We start from the raw sequence: 22,358 nt of genomic DNA, 5'->3' as shown, positions 1-22,358 counted from the left end.
GCCATTTCCATCTCTTATTTCATCACCCCCATTACCATTGTCCGCATTGAACTCTGGAGTAGATTATTTTTCCCTTTTTTTTTTGCTGCTTAGTTGTTCAACAGCAGTCAATGTTTTGTAGGAGCTCATTGATTAATTTTGTTTTGTACTGAAGATGTTTGATGCCTGAGGGGAGGAGCATTGTTGTGTAAAGACTCTGTTGTCCTCTGGGTGATTCGCTGTTTATGCTTCTTGGCTTTTTACCAGTGTGCCGACAAACAAACAAACAAATTTCTTCCCTTTAAATTTGAACGCTTTTGCTGCAAGGCAGATGTAGTTTGCTTGCTTTTTTTAAATTTAGATGTATGGATGATTTTGGAGGAAAAACGACAGTAACCAACACCATTTGATAATAACAATTTCTGCCAAAAACAAACTTGAATCGTCATGATAGGAGATTGAGATATGAGCCTGAGTGTAACGTGCTGGCTGAAGAACTTCACTTGAATGTCTGATCAGCAGTCATGGTGGACCAGGAAAAGGGAGAGTGTGGGAGGCTTTGAAAGGGTGTTTTGAGGTAAATCCATCATCACCCTGACCTAGATATGGGCTTTTAAGGCAGCTCAGGCAAGAACGATGTCAAAAGAGGCACTGGACACCTGCTTTTTCAGCAGCTAAACAATGTGGGACTGGCCTTGAGTGGCATCAGTGAATATATGTGTGTGTGTGTGCGTGAGATTTTGTTTGAGAGGTATGCTTTGATTGTAGGGAGGAAATGGGAATGCATGGGGTCTTGTGTGCGCTTGATTCATTTTTATTTTATTTTTTCTGAATTGTTTCATTACTTTGGTAGACAATCACCCATTGCCTCCCTAAGTATGAACCGGATTGAATAGATCGCATCCAGAGCCCCAGCCTGTCTTTTCTTGACTTCTCACGATTGACATTTAGAAAATTGTATGATAATAAATGTGCATTTTTTTCTGCTAACAGTTGTTATGCAACTTCTATTGTAAATATTTATCCTCTAATAGTACAGTATGTTTCATATTATACTTGCATCTTAAAATAAAAAAATAAAAAACTTTATACACTATACTGATTTCTTTTGTGCCTGTTTTTCGTGACCACTTCTTACCATTAAACTGAAGATGAGGTAAATTCATGATGACCCATAAAATTAATCCACATTTTCACTATTCACTGAAAATTGTGCACAGTCCTGTTTTCCCCTCTAGAGGGAGCTATTTGTGTACAGTACAAGAAGCACAAGAGGTGTTTGGTCTACTGATGGAGAAGAGGTGCTTTTAGGCCTCATGCAGAATGTGCATGAAGGCAACAAGGTCATGTTAAAAAAGCACACGGAACTCTACGTGCACCTCTGTAGTAGGCTACATCAGTGACTAATTTGTGACTAGACTCACAGATGAATGAAGGCAGTTTTACATTTACATTTATTCACATAGCTCTCGACTTACAAGTGAGGAATAATATGCAAGCTACTGTGCAAAAGAGACCTATAGTAACAATATACTGTATATCACCATACCTTACAGTTAAGAACAAAATTATGCATACCCCTGGCAAATATTGATTCAATGTTGATTTTCTCTTTATCAATATGTTTGTTCTGACTGAAAATGACACTGCCACATTTCAAAAGGTTGTAAGACAATGTGGTAGAAGCATGAAAAACTAAAAAATAAGCATTTTCATATTTTTTACCATTTTTATGAAAAATGGCGTGTGCAAATTATTCATACCCTTTTAAAATAAACAATGGAAACATCTTTATTTGCATTCACAGCTCTTAAAATGGTTCTTATAATACCTACCAAGCCTTTCCATGTCTCCACAATGATTCTAGACTGCACCTTTTTAACAGCAATCTGGGTTTTGAGTCAAGAGCGATTATTTGTTATCCCTCTGGCCTTGTGCTCACTTTTTTGACGGATTGAGGTCTGGACTATGGCTGGGCCACTCTAAAATTTCGGTATCGTTCTCGGTTAACCATTTCTTGCCTTGTTTAGCTGTATGTTTTGGATCATTGTGTGGTTTAATGGTCCAATGCCGCCTTTTGGGGCAAGTCTCTTGGCAGACAGCCTTATCAAAAGATAAAAACGCTTATTTTTTTGATTCCATGTTTCTACCACATTGTCTTACAACCTATTGGCATGTGGCAGTGTCCTTTTCAGTCAGAACAAACATATTGGTCAAGAGAAAATCAACATTACATCAATATTTGCCAGGGGTATGAATAATTTTCTTCTCAGCTGTATATACAGTACAAGGTAACCTGAGGAGAATTGTTCAGAAGCTGAACTAGAACACGGATGGAGGATGTATTAAAGACAGACACTAGTAAGTCTTGCAATAGTACTTAGAAATTATGTTCAATTTAAGAATGATTATGTTACAGAACCTTATATTTTCCTTAATCTAAAAGAGAAGGCAGAGGTCCCTCTGTGCTCAATTGAGAACTAGTACCTTACCTCTGGCAGTGGAAGTGGGTTGAAAGGTACCTGAACATTTACGTTTGTGTGAATTCTGTGATCTTCAGGTTGTGGAAGATGAACTTCATTTTGTTTTTTATTGTCCTTTATACTGCGACTTAAGGAACTCTCTTTTTGAATCAATTCAGTTAAAAAATCCAGATATATTTTGGAAATATGAAGGGGAGATTTTGTGCTGGCTGTTTGAAAATGATGTTTTTGCTTTGGCAAAATTTATAGAAAAGGCCTGGTATTTGCGGCAAAGTATTTTGTATCCCATATGACAAGCCATCTCTATGTGTATGTATCCTTATTTTTAGTGGTTTAGTTATGTTATGTTGGGTTCTGTGTTACGTCACGTGGTTATCTGGAGATAACAGTGAAATTATTACTGCAGTGTCTAATAAGCCCTATGAGGGCTAGGCACCATGGTGTTTGACACTTAATAAACAAATCAATCAAGTACAGGCCTCAGTGACTGCATGTTTGTAAAAATGCCAGCAATTCATCCTCATCTGCTATGTCCTGAAGTGTGGGCCAACTAAACATGTGAAGCTATAGTGTGAACATATCAGTATTCCCCATATATTCTGCTTTCTATCAGGCTGTCTGATAACAACTAAGCATGTGAAGTTATAGTGTGAACATGCCTATATCAGTATTCCCCATCTATTCTGCTTTCTATCAGGCTGTCTGATAACCGGCTGGCTGGGGAAATGGTCCCTTCCCTCCATGTGAACACACTTCACTTAAAATAGCTGGACGCTGAGCATAGAGGGCGGCTGAGGCCAGTGCTCCATTAATCTGGCTGCGCTGTTCAGATTAATTGAAAAACAGACAAGTGTGTTGAGCATGGTGCCCACGCTCCCGCGCTAACTCCACACAGCAGCCTTTTTTAACATGCTTCCTTACGTAAAAGGCCTCATGGTTTATCGAGTGTGGCCTTTATGTAATGTTTGAATCCTGTGGATGAGTCAGTTGTGCACTTGCCACTTTCTCACTGATGAGAAGTACTGTATTGACTCTTCCATCGGGTGTGTGTGTGTGCGTGTGTGTGTGTGTGTGTAGTTCACTCGGGGTGCTGCAGAGGCTGTTTGAGCGTGGCAGTAACTGCACACATAATGTACATAAATCTCATCGACTTCACAAGCTAATTGGATAAGCCTTTTTACGGCCATCCTTACAGGACCACCTGCTTGCTTGCTTGTGTGTGTGTGTGTGTGTGTGTGTGTGTGTGTGGAGGCAGCTTGCTCGGCCAAACACCCCACCCTACCCTATACCCCTCTCCTTTCGCAAATCCTCCCTTGACGGTTTCCATGGGAACACCTGTTCCTTGAGCAAATAAAGACCCTCCTATGTTTCTTTCCCGGGACCTATCATGGCTGACCTCTGACCTCAAAAAGTCCAAAGTCGGCAAGGTGGTATGCGAGAACCTGGCTAAGTGGAGGAGGGGGGAGTTAAAGCCAGTGAGCATGAGATAGGAGGCCCAAGGACGAGACTATTTCCCGGGATACTCCCCCCCCCCCCAAAAGCCCATACCTCAGGGCTGCCTATTTTCTTTTAAAGCGGGCTATAAACTCCAATCAATAAAAGTGAGCTTAGGGAGGAACAGAGGGAAGGAGAGAGAGAGAGAGACAGAGAAAGAGAGAGAGAACATTAGAATGGTAACAAAGCCCCAAGCAGAGTGCTGGGAGTTCTTAGGGTTTGGCAGCTCTCTCCCTGTCACTCACAAGTCCACCATTGTTCTTTGGGACACTGCAAGAGGATGGAGGGGGGGGGGGGGGCACCTTGATTTCTTTTCCATAGACTTCCTTGTGTGTGAACTTGGGAGAGAATAGAGAAGGCATTGTCCCTCCACAATGGTTGATCTCAACTGATCAATCACACTCAATGTACACTGCAGCAGACCTGACTGTTCTCCTTAGCAAAAACCTTTTGAAGGCCCAACACAGTGGGATATTGCACAACGCCATCCTAATATGCATTCCAATTCCATGTAAATCAGAGTCTGTTCTCTGTCCAAGTAAAAGGATATTTATTTCTTGTATTACATATTTATTTGATTGTTTGGTAGCATTACGTTTTAGCGGGATGTATGGATATTTTGTGAACGTACGCAAGTCTTATCCCGTAACGTCAGACTCTGCCAAGATCAACACTGCAGTCCTAATCTCTACTGTTGCAGCTGAGTATTATAACTAAGTATTCGTTTGGAAACTAATATTTCTAGTTTGGACACTAATAGGCGATTTCAGGAGGAAAATCAACATGAGAATGTTTGCTTTAAAGCTTTTAATGGACCATACAAGAAAATCAACAACATACTTGAAAGTAGTATTATGACAACATATGAACTAACCTTCTGTTTTTATATACAATATACCTTGTGATAACCAGTAGAATATAAATTTAAAATCAATACATAAAATATTTTTTTTCTGTTCCTTTAGTTATTCACAAGTCACAGTATCAGCTCCTTATCCTTAACCGTTGATGCAACAACCACGGAAACAGCAGATATCTCAGGCAGAGGACAGAAGGATATCAAGTCAACTGGACATTTTTTGGTTCCAGGCGAATAAGTCCTCTTGTCATTTTATTCTTCACGTGTGGGCGACTAACTGAAAAACACAAGCTTTGTGACATTGCACAACGTCATTCCTGGGGATTTGTCATATGATACCCGGATATCATACATGCAGTGGGGTGTGTGTGTGGGGGGGGGGTGGGGGGGGGTGCCTGGGAGGGATACAGTGAGAAACGTGTGAAGAAGAACTAGGAGGAGGCTGGTGGTATCTGAAGTTCATGCCTGTCGTTCTTGGGTGGGTGTGTGGGTGTAGGGGGCAAGTTCACACGTAACCCAAACCCTCCTTCCTCGTTTTCTTCGCCGGGGTGTTTTTCAAGAGAAGAACTCCAGGGTCCTCTAAAGTGCAGCATGCTTGTTCGCAAGAAGAGTGCACATGTTCAAGCCAAACGGGGATCTTTTTTTATTTAAAAAAAAAAAAAGGAACTTGGCCACAGTCACTATCTGCAGTCTTTACTCATCGCAGAACAATTAAAGAACATCAAAGTTTCTTCTCCCGGTTCTTGGTCTACTTGTATGATTAGACTATTGCTTGGGGCATAGACATTTGGGAGGTAGACTTCCATGTCAAAACAGCATTATTTATCACTCAGAGGCTATAAAGCTGTGAGGGCTGATCTTATCTGAACTTATATGACCTAATTACAGCTATTCATTTGTGTGGAAAAGATAGCTGAGATAACAAGATGGGCTTTTGTTATAAACAGACGCCATAGCTTGTCTTCAGGCCAAACAGTACAAGATGATCTTGAATGCTATAGAAAAAAAACAAAGTCCCTTTTTATATCCTCTGGTATCTCCTTTCCTTACGAAACAAGCTGCAAACAAATCCTACAAAAAGAACTCCACAGACCAGTTTGCAGAACATGTTTTGGTTTCCTTTGCCAAACAGCAAAAAAAGGGAACAAGTAAACCTAGCAATCCACAGTAAGGAAAATACATCCAAATATTCTTTATAGACAGAATGGAAGACAAGTCTCACAAAAAGTCCCATTCTTTTTTTAAGGTGGAAGTTGGTAATTTTCATATTTTTAGACACCAGTTTTGTTCCCTTTCCCCTCCCCAAACGTAGTCCAGTATGTGGCTGAGGGGGTTGGTGGAGGAAGTGGACGATCAAATCTCGGACGACTCGATCCTTTCGATCCAAGGCAAACCAGAAGGCGGCTCGTCCTCCTCTATCAGATCTCTGCCCATGTCACCCATGCGCCTGTCTAAGCTCCCTCCACCCCCTCCACCCCCACCACCCCCACCACCCCCACCACTGGCCCCCTGGCCCCCCCTGAGCTGGCGCAGCTCCCTCTCCAGGGCCTCGCTCTTGTGGTACATCTCCAGGTAGCTGGCCTGGAGCTCGCGCTGGTAGCGGATCACCTTCTCCTTCTCCGTCTGCCAGGTGTGCCGCTCCGCCTCGAAGGCCGTCGCCTGCGCCTCGTTCTGTCGCCTCTCCAGCAGGAGCTCTGCCCGAAGGCGGTCCTCCGCGGCGCCGGACCCTGACGACCCCGATGACCCCGGCGTCTCCTCCGAGTTGCCTCGGTGGTCGGCAGCGGCGGCGTTGGCGTTGCCACCTGTGACGGCGGTTTTACGCCGGGCCGCGGCGGTCTGCAGGGCGAGCTGCAGCGCCTCCACCTGGCCGTCTTTGTTGCGCGCGTCGGTGCGGACCTGCCGCAACTCCGTCTTGAGCTGGAAGATCTCGCTGAGCTTGCGGGCCACCTCCCCCTGCGAGTCGCGCAGCTGCTGCTTCAGCAGGGAGATCTCACCTGACTTCTGGCACACCTGCAGGGGAGAGGAGAGAAACAAGAGAAAGGTATGAGTGATGCTCCTTACAGTATGGAAGTGAGTGTGTCTATGTGTGTGCTATGGTGTACCCGCTCTTAGCATCTTTCATTTGAATATTATCTCCCTGCATTAAATTATATATATAAAAAAAGTCAGTAAAGATAGACTTTTCCAATTCCTTCTGCGAGACTATAAACAAATACGGTTCCTCAGCAGAAACACATTTGCAGAGTTGCAAAAAAAATTCCCACATTTTTTAGAAGCTTGTTTAATCTTTTGTCTCTAGTTAGAGTTGGTATGCAACCTCCTAGTGCACAGTGCTGCATCCTGTACACATCCAGTTAATTCTCTGTAAATCCCACACAGTCCAACACCAACACCCCCTTGCTCTCCTCCCCTCTCCTCTCCTCTCCTCCCCTCTCCTCTCCATCCCTGCCCTCTCTTCTCCTCTCCTCTCCTCCCCTCTCCTCTCCATCCCTGCCCTCTCTTCTCCTCTCCTCTCCTCCCCTCTCTCCTCCTCTCCTCCCCTCTCTCCTCCCCTCTCTCCATCCCTCTCTTCAGCCCCCCTCTGCTCTGCCTCATTCTCCTCGCTTCCTTTTCCTCCTCTTCCTCTCTTATCTCTGCCGTCCCTCCACCTCCTCCTCCTCCTCCACCTCCTCCACCTCCCCTCTCCTCCTCTCCACTCACCTACCACTGCGTCTCCTCCACCTGAGGGTTGGTTTCCAGCGCTCCTCCTCCTCCTCCACCTCCTCCTCCACCTCCTCCACCTCCCCTCCCCCTCCCGTCTCCTCCTCTCCACTCACCTCCCACTGCGTCTCCTCCAGCTGAGGGTTGGTTTCCAGCGCTCCTCCACCTCCTCCACCTCCTCCTCCTCCTTCTCCTCCTGTCCGGCGGAGGCTCTGGCACTCGGTGCGGAGCGCGTCGGCCTCCTGCTGCAGGCGTCCGCGCTCCTGCTGGGCCTTGTAGAGCTGCAGCTGAAGGCCGCGCTGGGCGCGCTGGGCATGCTGGGAGACCTGCCGCAGCTTGGCGGCGTACAGCCGCTTGAGCTCCTCCACCTCGCGCTCCCACAGGCGCTGCTTCTCTTCGAACACCTGCGCCAGGCGGGACACGGGAGACTTCTCAGACCCGAAAAAGAAGAGGTGGAGGGGGGGGGGGGGTGGACAAGGACAAGTGAAGGGAAGGATGAAGTGATGAATGGAGGGGGTGATTGTGATGAGTGAGAAAGAAATGAGGGAATGCAAGAAAGAAGGAAGGAAGGAAGGAAGGAAGGAGAAAGTAAAAGCAGCAGGAGCAAGGACAAAAAAACAAAACAAAGGCAAGCGATGGTTAACTACGTTTCACTACGGGTGGGATGGGTTGTGCTGCTTTTAGCATTCAAAAAACAAACAACAAGGGTTTGGTTGAGTGTGGGAGAGAGGGAGAGGGAGCATTAGCACAGGCTGATGGATGGGATAGGATGATGGGGGGGGGGGGACTATGGAGGAAAACTCAGGGATACACAGCTGTGGCACATAAAACCCAAGCAGGTGGAGACATCTTAACTGAGCAGAGGGAGCCAGTGAGTGTGACTGGGGGACGAGGCTGGACTGGAGCAGAGGGCCTGTGGCCAAAAATACCCTCGTCTGTTCTGCGGCATCAGTATGGAATGAGGTCAGTCTCAAGGAAAAGCTCTGACTTTGTGGCTCAGTATCAGAACAGGGGAGCGGCGACACTGTGCCAGGAATAATATGCTAATCGTGCTTAACACAACTGCTCAGATGTCTCTGTCCACTTGAGAAAGTTACACCTGACCAAAACAATTAGCATCAGATAAATGTGTTGGAAGAGAGGAGCTCACCTGTGCGATGGCGTCTTCGCTTTCGTCCAGGTTGCGGCGCATCTGCCGGAGCTCGTGGTCCTTCTCGATGAGCCGCTCCTCCAGGTCCCGCACCACGTCCTCCATGGACATGGACAGCTCGTAGGGGGGCGGCGCCTCGCTCCCGTATCCACGGAGACGGCCCAGCGTGGCGGCCGCGCCCCCCGAGCCCGGCGGCAGCGGAAACGAGGCCTCGGTGGCGGCGGTGGAGGAGAGCGCGCCCCGGGAGCCGGCGGCCGAGTGGCGGTCCAGCGAGCCGATGTGGTCGATGTGGCCCATGGAGACGCTGATGTGGCCCAGGTGCGGGCGGAAGGCCGCCGGGCGGTACGGGGGCAGCAGGCTGCTGAGCGAGTGGTGGCCAGAGTCGGACGCGTTCTCCTCCTCCTCCTCCTGGCTCAGGTGCCGGCGTCCCGGCGTCTGCTGCTGCTGCTGCTGCGGAGGAGGGGGGGGCCTGCCGTTGCCGTGGTGACGCGAGGGCGACGAGGAGGACGAGGACGAGGTCGCGCTGGACAACGACTTGGACGTCGCCGCCGTGATGTAGGACGGGCGCATGCCGTTGCTGGGCGCCGGTGCGTCCGAAGCGTCCTGCGCCGGGTAGAGGTTCTGCATGGAGCTGAAGTTCTTGGGCGTGACCGGCTTGAAGGCGGACGGCCGCAGGCGAGACTGTGGGCGAGAGCGGAGAGAGTGTGAGCTGTCGCCGGACGAGTCCATCGCATCGCCATACCCCGCCACAGAGGACGGGACCAATATGCTCCTCGGCTTTCTTGAGCCGGCGCCAAGTGCCACATACTAGATTGCTACGAACGGACACTGTCCTCCCTTGTCCATATATTTCTCTTTTCATTACACGCTTTCAACGCAATGGATTTGGTGCGGGCAGCTTAGATTTGATTGCAGCCATAAATTTTACACTGCCGAGGCCTGGACACAGAGTCTACATGGCAAGGACTGGACAGCTTATGTGATTTACTCAAATATGAGAAAGAATGGGGGGGGGGCATGTATGGCATACTCAAGAATTAATATCCTTCCTATGAGAAGAGAAATGGCTGCAGCACAGAACTAACAGCAAATATCTTATCAAGAGACAGCTATTCATTTAACAAACAGAAAAGTGATAGAGCAAGAATCATTCATCTCCATTAGCCTTCGGCCCACGAAACCCATATCTCACACACGGCCTTCTGGGAGAGGTTCAGCTATAGTCTGAGTAACCCATGGGCCTCTGTGCTGTGTAACTATAGTATAGAATAACCCATGGGCCTGTGTGCTGTGTAACTGTACTATAGAGTAACCCATGGGCCTCTGTGCTGTGTAACTGTAGTATAGAGTAACCCATGGGCCTGTGTGCTGTGTAACTATATTATAGAATAACCCATGGGCCTCTGTGCTGTGTAACTGTACTATAGAGTAACCCAGGGGCCTGTGTGCTGTGTAACTGTAGTATAGCCCATAACCCATGGGCCTCTGTGCTGTGTAATTATAGTATAGAGTAACCCATGGGCCTCTGTGCTGTGTAACTATAGTATAGAGTAACCCATGGGCCTCTGTGCTGTGTAACTATAGTATAGAGTAACCCATGGGTCTCTGTGCTGTGTCACAATAGTATAGAATAACCCATGGGCCTCTGTGCTGTGTAACTGTAGTATAGAGTAATACATGGGTCTCTGTGCTGTGTAACTATAGTATAGAATAACCCATGGGCCTCTGTGCTGTGTAAGGCATGAGAGGTGCATGGCTATGGGTCAGTTTGGTAGGGTGTGTCCCAGAAAGCATTACATTGAGCTGGGAAATTAAACGTTTTTCATCAGAAGTCTCCATTAATACAGTTCTTCTGTTTCCACTGTGAGTTTTATCTGCTGAGGTTTCATATCCTTTACAACAGTGTGCACATTCACCAACTACTGGTATAACTCACACAAATAATTAAACCACATTTAATTTAATAATTTATGAATACTTCCTTAATACTCCACTAGCACACTTCAGAAGGCTAAGGACCTCCCTAAACGATAAATTATATATACCAAAGTGGGCATACACTGAATGTACTTCTTCGATTTACCATGCAGCTCCTGTATTGAGAACACTTGGAATAAAGGCTCCATGATGAGAGAAATGGAAAGTAATTATCATAAAAAATATGGAATTATAAAATGTTTTATTGGCACTAACACCTTTTTCTGTTAGCAATTTCTGGTCCCCTAATTCTAAACCACCACTTCTGTCCTGCAGTACAGCTCCCACAAGATGAGTGAAATTAAAAGTACTTATCATCAAAAATGATGGAATTACATTTTAACACAGTAACTACCAAGCTAACTCCTCCTTCTGTTGTCAGACCAGCAATCCAGCCGCTAAGTAAGCCGCTAAGTAAGTAACAGTAAAAGGGCCTACCTTGTCAAACTTGCCCCCCATGGGCAGGGAGTTTTTGCTAACGTCCACCTCCTTCCCCCCCTTGTGGTAGACTTTGGCGTAGAGGTTCTCCTCCTCGCGGCCGTGCTCCCTCTTAATGGAGGACACCCCGGAGGAGATGATGTGCTTCCCTCCCTTCGGCTCCTTCTTGGCGATGTTCAGGTAGTTGAGCAGCTCCCGCTGGTTGAAGCCTTTCTTCAGCAGGCCGTTGCTGTGGCGCGCGGGCGCCTGGGGCATCGCCCGGTTGCCCTTGGTCGGGGAGACGTCGGGCCTCTCGATCAGGCTGCCTACACTTCCCATGATGCAACGGGCTGAGGCCAGGGGAAGGGCGGAGTAGAGGTCACCGCCGAAGCTCTTGCTGGGATCACGGGTCAAGGACAGAGCCTGGACTGTTGCCATTGGTTACAATGTCTGATGGCTCCAAAAGGAGGTCTAGAGAAAAACAAAACAGAAAGGAAAACAATAAATAAATAAATAAATAACCTGACACTATAGACTTGATACTACAAACTGTATATTACTAAATAACCTCTGGGAAGAAATTGTATACCCCATATCCAATATACGTTATATCATATTTTCATCCTCCCGGTCACTCTGACACTGTAAAATATATATTTCATGCAGCAGTTAATATTACTCTTCATCTGCCATTAATAGGAAATCTGGTACTTTCAAATCAACTTCTGAAAAATCTCTGAGAGCTGGATGTCAGGTCAGTGTGTCTTCATCATCAGTTCATCTTACTTCTCAGCGTAGCCTAGTTAGTATGACACATATTATAGCTCTGGATGGTCAATGCTGGATGGACACTGTGGTAAATTCTCATGTTCGTCGCTGGGCTTTTAGTGGTTGACCTGCCAAGTATTAAACTGGTTCAGTGATGGATTTGGGGGCAGCTCAAGCAGGTTAAGGTTAAGCTGTTATCTCCAAAAAAAAAAAAAAAAAAAAGATATCAAATACGGTTGAAATCCACCCACTTATAGCGGACTGATGGATTTTCACATAGGCTTCATGTGTTTGAAACGAGAGGCACAGACACGTGTTCATGCCCTCACGCACACTGCCAAACACACACACACACACACACACACACACACACACACACACACACTCATCATGTACTGTACATCCAAGCTGTAGGAACACACATGTTGCATGCAATAAGGGCTTGTGTGTGTGTGATACTGAACAGCCTGATGCTGTTAATCCTGCCAGTGCAACAGCCGTGTGTTCTAATTTACACGTCCTGCTTCACCAGCCACTGGCTGAGAGAATCAAGTCCTTGCTGATGCATTTCCTCCTCGTACATGACTGGATGTCTGCTCCCCACCTAAAAGCCTGGAGCTTCCCCCCCTCCTTCCTCTTCTCCTCCTCCTCCTCTTTTCTCTCTCTCACTCTCTCTCTCTTCTTCCTTCCTTCCTGGACAGCTCATTAAAGAGCTGTATTGATTTCACCCGACTGTTTTTTTCTCTCCTGATCTAAACATACCTCACTGCCTTCGGGCAACATAAGAGGCCCAAAACACCACACACACACACACCTACACCCACACACACTCAAGTGGATGTGCCCCAACACAACACAAACACACACACACACACACACACTAACTCTCCACACCTCTCCAGCATACACAACAACATCCCAAAAAAGGTAAAACACAAAGGGAACATGGAAGAATTCAGGGAAATGGCTGCTGTCATTTATTGATGACTTCATTCGTTTCCAAATACCTTTTGCCTTTTTTCTTTCACTTCTAACACTTACAAACAGCAATCATCAAACTCTTGGCAAGCGATGCAATAATTGACTCCCGCGGGTGAAGCGCTTATGCATATTGGCCTAACAGGGGAACGCACGGGTGAACCCTCTTACCCAGTGAGATCAAAAAGCCAGCTCATGTTTTCATGCATGAGTCAACGTTTCTCCAGAAACACACGCAGGTGCCCACACGCACGTACGGGTGTGTTACAGGAGATGTGATTCTGCACAGCGCGGTCAGGAAGGATACTTTTAATCCCAAACGATGACTGACAAAGATGAGGCACCTGATAGAGGGTTCGTAGTGTTGAGTCAGTCACACACAGAGGTAAAGTATATACGTCTGAATGACAGCCAGCGGGAATGATGCAAATTCAGGAGATGCATTCCCAACGCTCTTATTATGAAATGCTGATGCTTCCTGTCATCATGACACTGGCATGTTCTCAGCTATTTGTGTGGGTGGGCTGGGCTATAATAACACAACTAATTTATTTCAAATATGGTGAAATACAGTACATCATTTAAAACCATTTCAGGGGAAATGCTGATGCTGCTACCCGGGGGCATACGACAATATTATACAACCTCAAAACAGAAGAAGTTGGGACGTTGTGTAAAATGCGAATAAAAACAGAATGTGATAATATACAAGTCTTGTAAACCCATATTTAGCAGAAAAAAGGACATAGGCAACGTATCAAATGTTGAAATTAAAATGTGGACTATTTCATTGAAAATATATGTTAATTTTGAATTTGATGCCAGCAACATGTTTCAAAAAAAGTTGGGACAGGAGCATGCTTACCAGTGTGCTGCTTCACCTCTTCATTTAACACAATTCTGTAAATGTTTAAGAACTGAGGAGACCATTTGCTACAGTTTTGAGAATTAAATGTAATGTCCCATTACTCCCCAATACAGGATTTCAGTTGCTCAACAGTATGGGATATAATAGTCATGTTTTCCATTCCATTATGCACATAATTTGACAAATCTGGACTACAGACAGACCATATAAGCACCTGGACTCTTCCTCTATGGAGAAATATCGTACTATTTAAATATGTGCAGAATTCATTTTGCCATTGTTTTTCTGAAATATTCAAGGTCTTTCTTGGAATAGACATTGCCTGGATGGTAGTACATGTTGCTCAAAACCTGTATACATCATTCAGAATTGATTGAGCACTAAAACATTGTTGGATAGGTTGGATACTTGGATAGGCCCTCTCGTCTTTAGCCCAGATGAGTCCATGATTTCCAAAAAGAATGGCAAATTTTGATTGGTCTAACCACAGGACCTTTTTCCATGTTACCTCAGTCCATTTTAAACAAGCTCAGGCCCAGATAAGACGGTGGTATTTTCTGTATCATGTCTCAATACAATTTTGGCTGTTTTGGCTGTTATAGTTTTGGCTGTAGTTTTTGAATTGAGTATCAAATTGTCCACATAGACAATGGTTATCAGAGCAGTAGAGGTCCCAACATTTTCTGTTTTGGGGTTGTATTACTGTAACATAGAAGTAATAACAATAGTTAGTGCTATCTCCAATAACCATTAATAACAGCACTAATGTTACTGGGTCAAAGAAGACCTCAGCTCCAGGAGAAAAGAGCTGTCCAACCAGCCTGGCCTGTGTGGGAGAGCAGGGAAGAACCCTTTTAAACAGAGGCCACAAATCTCCCAGGGCCAGAGAAAAATGTAACATCCAGTCTGTTTCCATAATTGCCCTGCTTGCTTCCACCCTGCACGAAAGAGAAAGAGAGAGAGAGAAGGAGGGAGAGAGAGAGAGAGGAAGACAGAGAGATAGAGGGAGGCCGTACAAGCTCTGAGTCGTAGCCTGATTTATGGTCCAGACGAATCCCCCCTCGCTGGCCAAGCCTGCCTGCCCTGAACACAGCACATTCCTCACTCAGGGACCAGGTTTAATTAAAGGCCTGCTCCTAAGAGTGAGAGAGAGAGAGAGAGAGAGAGAGAGAGGGAGAGAGAGAGAGAGAGAGAGAGAGAGGACAAGGAAGATGGGAGGTAGGGGGAGAGAGAATGAGGGGTAGAGAGAGATATATAGAAATGCAGAGTTGCCATTTGTTAAACTGCACCTGAAACTGTAGCCTTTCTCCTGGCAGTAAACATTTCTACAGGCCACTGCAGGCTAGTTCAGTATGTCTGCTCTAGAGGAAAGAAATAGGATGTGCCAAGCACAAGTGTTGGATCTCTCTACTTTGTGTGTGTGTGTGTGTCTGTCTTTTGGGGAGGGGAAGGGACCAGGTGGCTAATGGAGAACAAGTGCATTTTGAGTGCAATCACTGAGTTTTTACGTAAGTGTCCCATTTACCTTAATTTGACCGAGGGGTGACCTCTGTTGGGGGGCAGGTGTGTACGTGTGTGTGTGTGTGTGTGTGTGTGTGTGTTTGTGTGTGTGTGTGTGTGTGTGTGTATGTGTGTGTGTGTGTGTGTGTGTGTGTGGGGGTAGTAGGGCTCATGATTATTCATTCAGTGAACAATCAAACAATCATGCATCTCTGCGATGCCCTATCAGCGCTAGTGTTTCAACAGCACACTTTATATTCAGTGGAGTGGAACATTTCAGACTTAAAAGGACTTGTCCCATTATGCCACCCACCGGCACCAGATTGCCATATGTCTGGCCCTTGGTATTGATTGCGTTTTAAGGTCACATTAATATTTCAATAACTTGCCTTTTGCAGAGCACACAAAAAAAGACCCCAAATTGATCCTAAAAAGCTCTCCGCTCCAGGCCAATGCTACTTAACGGGGAGTGAAATAGTCAGGTTTGCACTGATGATGTAGCTCCAAGCATTACGCTCCCCCATGACTGTTTCTGACTGGTACCTTTAATTAACGACACTGATAAATGAGGTGGACTGAGGCTGCTATGCAAAGGGGAAGACCACTGGGGAAGGTTTTCTCTTTTGAGCGGCCGTTCATCTGACATAGAGGAAATTGCGTCGTTCACCACTAGCAAATGAGCAATGTCAAAGCCCCCCACCCCCCCACTGCTGAGTCAGCACACTAAGGATTTATTATCAAGCTTTAAAAATGGATTCTGTTTGGGCCGGCAAACGAGCCACGCAAAAAAAACACCAGTTTTCTCACAGCGCGGCGGCCGATGCCTGAGATTGAAGCACGATAAACAATAAGTCATCATTATAAAAAAAAGAACAACGATCGATGTGACGAAGCGGCCTGACCCCATCTGTGTGGGCGGACCATTGGGCATCCGATGATGTCACAGGGGACCTCAGATTTAACGGCTCAGCGCTCCGCAACAGCAGACGAGGAAGCAGAGCACACAGTTGAACAAATGGACAATTAAACCCTGGCTTCCCCGACATTAACAAACCATGTCCATTTGCCTCCGGGGCCATATGCTAAATGTTAGTGTCTTATTTGTTCAAGGGTGACTGATAAATACGGCAGCATCCTAACCAACTCCCTTCATTTAGGCCTAGGCCTCGCTGAGTCTGTGGTGCTGCCTCACTGACTATTCCATGAAGCGTCGAAACCTTTTTTTTTTTTCATTTTTACGAGCGCTTCACAATATCTCATTTACCCCAGCACTCTGCTCCGTGACCTGAGGTGAATATTGCATCTGTTGGACATGACATAAATCACTGAGGCCTGGCAGGCAGGGCTCATTTTGTGGTGCTGGGTTATAAGCGCCCCCTTGTTCCCATAAACATAAGACCCCCTCAGGGGAGATTGCATCATGGTGGTGATTATAGTCACATAAGGGCAGTATTCAGATGGCGTCTGCACCCTACATACAGTGAGCCATTTTGGTTTTATGGGCACAGTCGGTCTTGGTCACGCTTTGGCGATAGGGGCAGAGGGGTGCACATGCACACCGACCCACTGTTAGGGGTCAAATGTGGAGGCTGGGAGGGGTCAGGGAGTGAGTATGATTCTTATTTACCCCCACCACAAGCCTGACAGAGTCCCCCCTAAAGCACATCACTGTCAAGGTCTCGTGGGTCCATTTTCTAAATGGTCCTATTGGCCCCACCAGTCACTGGCTGCTTAAAGAGACTGTACCTCCTGTGTAGTCCTTCTCTTGTTAAAGTATACTGAACTTTGGTACATAACAAAGGACACATCTGTGGCACGCCACAAAGGTCACTTTCCCACAAACTAGTGCACCTGCTCACGCTAATGGAAAAAAACAAAACAATACAGGGCAGGGGAGCAGAATGCAGGTCTCTTCCTCATCATAAACCCACAGGAAGTTGCATCTGTACAATCAGGAAGTAAATGTAAGCACTTCACTGCAGGCAGGCAGGCAGGGCACTTTCCCTGGCTAGTCTCATTCTCTCACTATTGGCTTATTGACTCTCTGTTAGTTCATTGGGCGATGCTCTAATTACATCTGTGGTTATCTCTGCAAAACTGCCTGTCGGTCCACGACACGAGAGATATTATATAACCAAAATTCAGTTTCACAGAACAGTCCACCAGGGACAGCAAAGAACGTACCGCTCGGTTCTGCGTGAGCCTGGAGCAGAACAACAAGGTGACAGAGGATCTGTGGTTAAATACTACTCAGCCTTTGAGAATTTAACATGGACGCCAAAATAAAATCTTATTAGAAGTGCAAACGACCAAATGAGTGCGTCAGTGGGAGGAAAAAAAACGAGGCTGCTTTCTGCTGCTTCCTTCCAAAAATGAGATTTGCTTCTCACCATGTGAGAAAAAAATCCATGTCACACCACTGTATTATTAATTAACACCTCTGAGATTAGGACTAATAATTGTTTATTTAGCAGACACGTTCATTGAAAGCTACTTAACGGTCCAGGTGAGCTATTCAATCTCTCAGTATGTGTGCTCTCTGCCAGGGAATCGGACCTGTGACCTTGTTGTTATTAGTGCCTTGCTCTTGCTGTGCATTAAGAAAAGAGAAATGTTTGCTTGGGCTTAGTGCGAAAATGTGTGACATTGTTAGGAAATACCACATATTAGCAACTCTTACCAATGACAGAGATGAATCAATTTTTTTCACACAATGACAACAAGCGAGCCCCACTACACCGACCGATTGTTTCCAGTGCGTGTGTGAACAGAACAATGTTTGCAGATGGCCTTAAGGCTGATTAGCCGTGGTGGAGGGATACGCGAGGTCGTGGCGTGAACTTTAAACCTGATTACCGCTTATGTGGCACAAGGGACCACAGGTGACCCTGGAACGCCAGGGTTGTTTTAACAAGCTGGGTCTCTGTCCGCCATACAAACGTTCCCTTCACTCCACTCTCTCTATCCAGTTCTGTAGTCTCAATACAACTCTAAATATAGCAGCCAATTCATGGATCTCTCGTTCATCAATAGAACACATGAACACATGCACAGGGCTTTAGGTTCTCTGGCACTGTGTCAAGATTATTTATTTATTTATTTATTTAGTTATGTTTGGCGGCATTGCATCGTTTGCCACAGCCACTTTCAATTTCAAAACTATAGTGTCATCCCCTCTCATCGCGGATTTGCCCGTCACCCTTTGTGTCCGAGGGAAATGTTAGTTGTGCCAGGCTAGTATCCCACTGAAAGGAGATTCTAGGTGGGCGTGGCCAAGCAGGCTACTGAATGAGTGTGTCACGTCAAAAACTGTAGTAAATTTGACCATCCTCATGCTATATAATAGCATTGTAGGGCTTTTACAAACAGGCCAATTTGAATTAAAAATCTACTCGTCTGGCCCCAGCCTTGGCGCAACTGGCTGGGGCACCTGCACCGTACGCTGGAGACCCAGGTTCGATTCACGCCCCGTGGTCCTTTCCGGATACCACCCCAACTCTCTCCCACTCACTTCCTGTCATTCTCCACTATCCTGTCGCATTAAAAAAAATATATACTTAAAAAAAAAGTACTTCACAACAGAACGTTCACTCAGATAGCCCTATCTTCTCAAAAATGACCACACAAGCCCGGATTGTGTGACCAATTCTGGAGCAGATCCATGCCAGTTTAGGGCCATATATGGTCCACACACCAAGGTACTTTCTGGGTTGTCCTTCAGTTTTTGTCATGACCGCACAACTCCAAAGGGCCTACGGCTTCTCATGCCAAAACAAACACATTTTTTTGCCTCCAGTTTACTGGATTGTCACCAGCCAAAACCCACCCATTCACCCAACAGTGTCCGGCTGTGATCGCCTCTCTTCTCCCCTGTGTCTGGTAATCCAGTGCCATTTAATTGCTTGTAGTTATTCAGAGTTAAATCAGTAATCTGCTTTAATCCCGGAGTATGCTGAAACTGGCTGAAACAAGCGACAGCCAAGGGACAGAACATTTACACGCAGCAGAGAGAAAAAAAAAAAACAATCCATGAAATCCCATGTTCTGAAAAAAACAAAAAAACCGGATGAGAAACATGACAGAGCAGATTGATTCCTAGCCTCTCTTGGACGTCATCTCTGACTATACCATTGCCATAAATAGATGTGTCACAGTTGAGAGTCGAGTCAAAAGAAGAAGCTTGACTTGTTTTGCATGCCACTCTGATCTCCTGAGCTCAACACCACCAGTTGCGATGTATTGTTGCTGTTGTTGTTATGATTATGATTCATACTCAGTTCCCTCGAGCCAGCACAGCAAGCAGCAGCATCTGGGAGGGAGAGAGAGCACTCGAACACTGAGCTGCTCTATTGATTCAGCTCGAGGCTCGCCCTCACTTCCTTCTGTTTGCCTGCCTGCTTTTTCACCTTGAGATCAACGATATCGCCACTGTCTCCTTCGCAAACAGGCCTTCGCAAACAGGTCTCGAGGGCCACACCGCACGTGGACCTTGCTCTCAGGCCCGTTAGGGAGAGTTCTGTTTTTGGAAAAGGGAAGGGTGTGATAAACCTGCGAGAGAAAGAGACATTCCTTACATTTCTGGGCGGGTAATGATTAATATGCCCTTTCAGGCGGCTATTAGATGAGGAGGTCTTGAGATAAGCGTAGGCAGAGAGGATGGAGTTGTTTTTTTAATCTTTTTTTACATGAACTGGTTCAACATGAGACAAGTGCACCACATTTTACACTGAACCAGAGTTGTGGGTTAAAACTGGCCATATGGAAGTGTTACCACCAGCATCCAATGGCCATCTCACTTTGAACTAAAGTGATGGTGGAACGGCAACTCCAGTCGTGCTTAATGAATATTATCATAGGACACAAAATGAGTACCTAAGATAGCAGTCTCCGCCCTGTGATTATGTATTTTGCGGGAGATCACCATAATTAGATTGTCTGCTAGGAAAACTTGACTCTCATGATGGGAAAAAACAACAGGTCCTTTGGCTCCTGACTCTCCTGCGATCACGCTCTGGAGAAAAAACTTGGAAGTCGGAAAAACTTGCTTCTACCCACATGCTGCATTGGATTGGGTTTCTGTTGATCTCTGAATCAGCGCTTTTCAGGAGTTTATCTTCGTTGTAGAGTTTCAGTAGAGACGGCACTTTTGTCTAACCTCTTGGTTTCCTTCTTACCAAGTCTCAGCTGTGCGATAGGATCAAAGCCTGGACACGGTAGACTGACGCAGAACAATGCTGGATGACTGACACATAAACAGGTGCATGACTGACACATAAACAGGTGGATGACTGACACATAAACATGATTCTGGCTCATCTGTTCTCATAACATCCTCAACTCAAATTTAAACAAATACACTCACACCACAGTCAAAGCCAGCAGTGACTTGCCCTGTTCTGACTTGACCTGACTCTCATAAGGTTCTTGTAAACGCAACTGGAGCAAGAAATAGTCAACAAAGAGTGTGAAGTGTCTCAATGAAAACCCGTTGGTATTGCTTACACAACCTCAGAGAACTTCACACCTCTCGTAGCCTATACATTTTCTTCCCCCACCAACCATTCAGAAGGACACCCTCAAGTCTCTCTAGGCTCAACCAAAAAGACAGTGTCGACAAAATGAATGAAAGGCCAGAGGCTGGTTTAAGACCTCCATGGCTGGAGCTGAGAACACCACTTGATTAAAAAACAATAGGCAGATCATTTGCATGCAGATTACAGTCCACGTCGGGAATGAGGATGTTGTGTTCTGGTGAATACCCGCGCCAGCGCAAGTCTACTGTTTTTGTTTGACGTCAGGATGTGATAAAGGATTAACCTGCCGTCATTTATTTCAGTTGCAAATTAGGCTCAATTCAAAAGTTAATCAGGCACACAATAATCCTTTTTGTCAATCATCAGCGTGGCACTGCATCAAAGGGCATTTAGTTTATTCCAAGCTGTTAGGCACGGAGGGCCAATAACCACAGCAATAAAGCATGATAAGAGAAAAGAATGAACTAGTAATGGCAGATTTAAGAATTCTAAAGGATGGTTAGAAGAGCCAATGGTACAGAATGGCAAGAATGGCTACTTTGATTGACATATTTAAATAGAGGAAATAGTCTATGTACAACTAACAGTGTGTACAAAAACAGAGTCCTGAATGGAAACTGAAAGTAGTACTGTATCATTGCTTTTAGAAAAAACACGTAAATGCTCACCAAAGTATGTCCCAGGTAAAAGGCACCGCACCGGCCGATGTAACCAGTGAGTCTCACATAAGAGTGCAAGAGTGCACACACACACACACACACAGTCAGTCACCTGTGAGTAAACCAGGCTCTGAATTTCCCCCACTCTCGTTCACCTGCTGCTTTCACTTCCCGCCACAGCGCAGGCTAAAATCGGCCTCAGTGGCTCCGCCGAGGCTCTGCCCAGAGTGGGAGGGGATGGATGGCGAGGCCTGTCCATAGCTAACCCATTCATTCCCAAGGGCTGCCAGCAAAGCCTCCGGGGATTATGTGTCTGGGCACTTTCCCCCACTCTTCACCACCAGGCTCCCTCTTGTCCTTTGTGAAGAAGAGGTGCCCTATTCTGCAGGCCACTGTCGTAGGACCTGTTTTCCAAGTTTCCAGATAAAAGATGTGTTTTTTGTTTTGTTTTATTTATTCTGGAAACTAACTGTCGCATAGACTGGTTACCCTTTACCTCACCTTACCCTTACTGGAATATGTTGATTTCCTTTTGGGCTTATCAGGCAATAGGAATAAACAGTACACAAAGGGATGGGAAGAGCACACACACACACACACACACACACACGCAGGGAAAAAAGAAAGTGCTCTGGTCCCACAGTATGTCCGAACAATGAGGTTAGTCTTTACACGCTCAGTTGAGTAGCCCAGCCAGTTCTCCACAGTATCATGTTACATAATGTTTGGTGGGAGACACTTGGGTCGAAAAGGAAAGAGGGTGAAACTGCGTCCTTTTCTTAGGCTTTAAGAGAGCAAGTTTGACTTTTGTCCCCTTTTGTCCCGTGTGATCTAAGATCGGAGCTGTTCTCACCTCTGGAATGCCTTCAGTCCACAGCTCTATCAACACAACCAAAGTCCTTCAGCCTTTGTGTCAGGGACCAACCTGCCCAACTTAACAGGCTAAACACAAGGCCTTGGGAGAGAGCATATTTGCTTTTCACTTACCAAAT

The 22,358-nt window shown here is 45.9% G+C and overlaps 1 protein-coding gene across 1 annotated transcript; it reads right to left on the bottom strand.

Annotated features, from left to right (window-relative positions):
* Nucleotides 1–5,207: 5,207 nt before the first annotated feature.
* On the bottom strand, nucleotides 5,208–21,691 carry n4bp3 (NEDD4 binding protein 3). Its single transcript, XM_076291674.1, has 6 exons — nucleotides 21,376–21,691; nucleotides 11,081–11,530; nucleotides 8,666–9,346; nucleotides 7,632–7,919; nucleotides 6,306–6,825; nucleotides 5,208–6,275 (listed from the first exon to the last, which is right to left on the bottom strand). Exons 2-6 carry the CDS (start codon nucleotides 11,495–11,497, stop codon nucleotides 6,169–6,171), a joined length of 2,013 nt encoding a protein of 670 aa, XP_076147789.1. The 5' UTR covers nucleotides 11,498–11,530; nucleotides 21,376–21,691; the 3' UTR covers nucleotides 5,208–6,168.
* Nucleotides 21,692–22,358: the final 667 nt, after the last annotated feature.

Source organism: Alosa pseudoharengus, unplaced genomic scaffold (assembly GCF_046254945.1).
Source record: "Alosa pseudoharengus isolate Yale_2024_CS ecotype anadromous, Long Island Sound unplaced genomic scaffold, YU_APseudo_1.1 YU_APseudo_1.1_scf_19, whole genome shotgun sequence".
NCBI classification, from domain to species: domain Eukaryota; kingdom Metazoa; phylum Chordata; class Actinopteri; order Clupeiformes; family Clupeidae; genus Alosa; species Alosa pseudoharengus.
The sequence above is the reverse complement of the archived record's forward strand: the minus strand, read 5'-3'. Positions and strand labels throughout refer to the sequence as shown.

Coding starts and splice junctions, on each gene's coding strand:
- n4bp3 (XM_076291674.1), bottom strand. CDS start 11,497: ATGGCAACAGTCCAGGCTCTGTCCTTGACCCGTGATCCCAGCAAGAGC. Junction 9,347..11,080: donor TGGGGGGCAAGTTTGACAAG/GTAGGCCCTTTT, acceptor TCTCGCCCACAG/TCTCGCCTGCGGCCGTCCGC. Junction 6,276..6,305: donor GGGGGCCAGTGGTGGGGGTG/GTGGGGGTGGTG, acceptor GAGGGGGTGGAG/GGAGCTTAGACAGGCGCATG.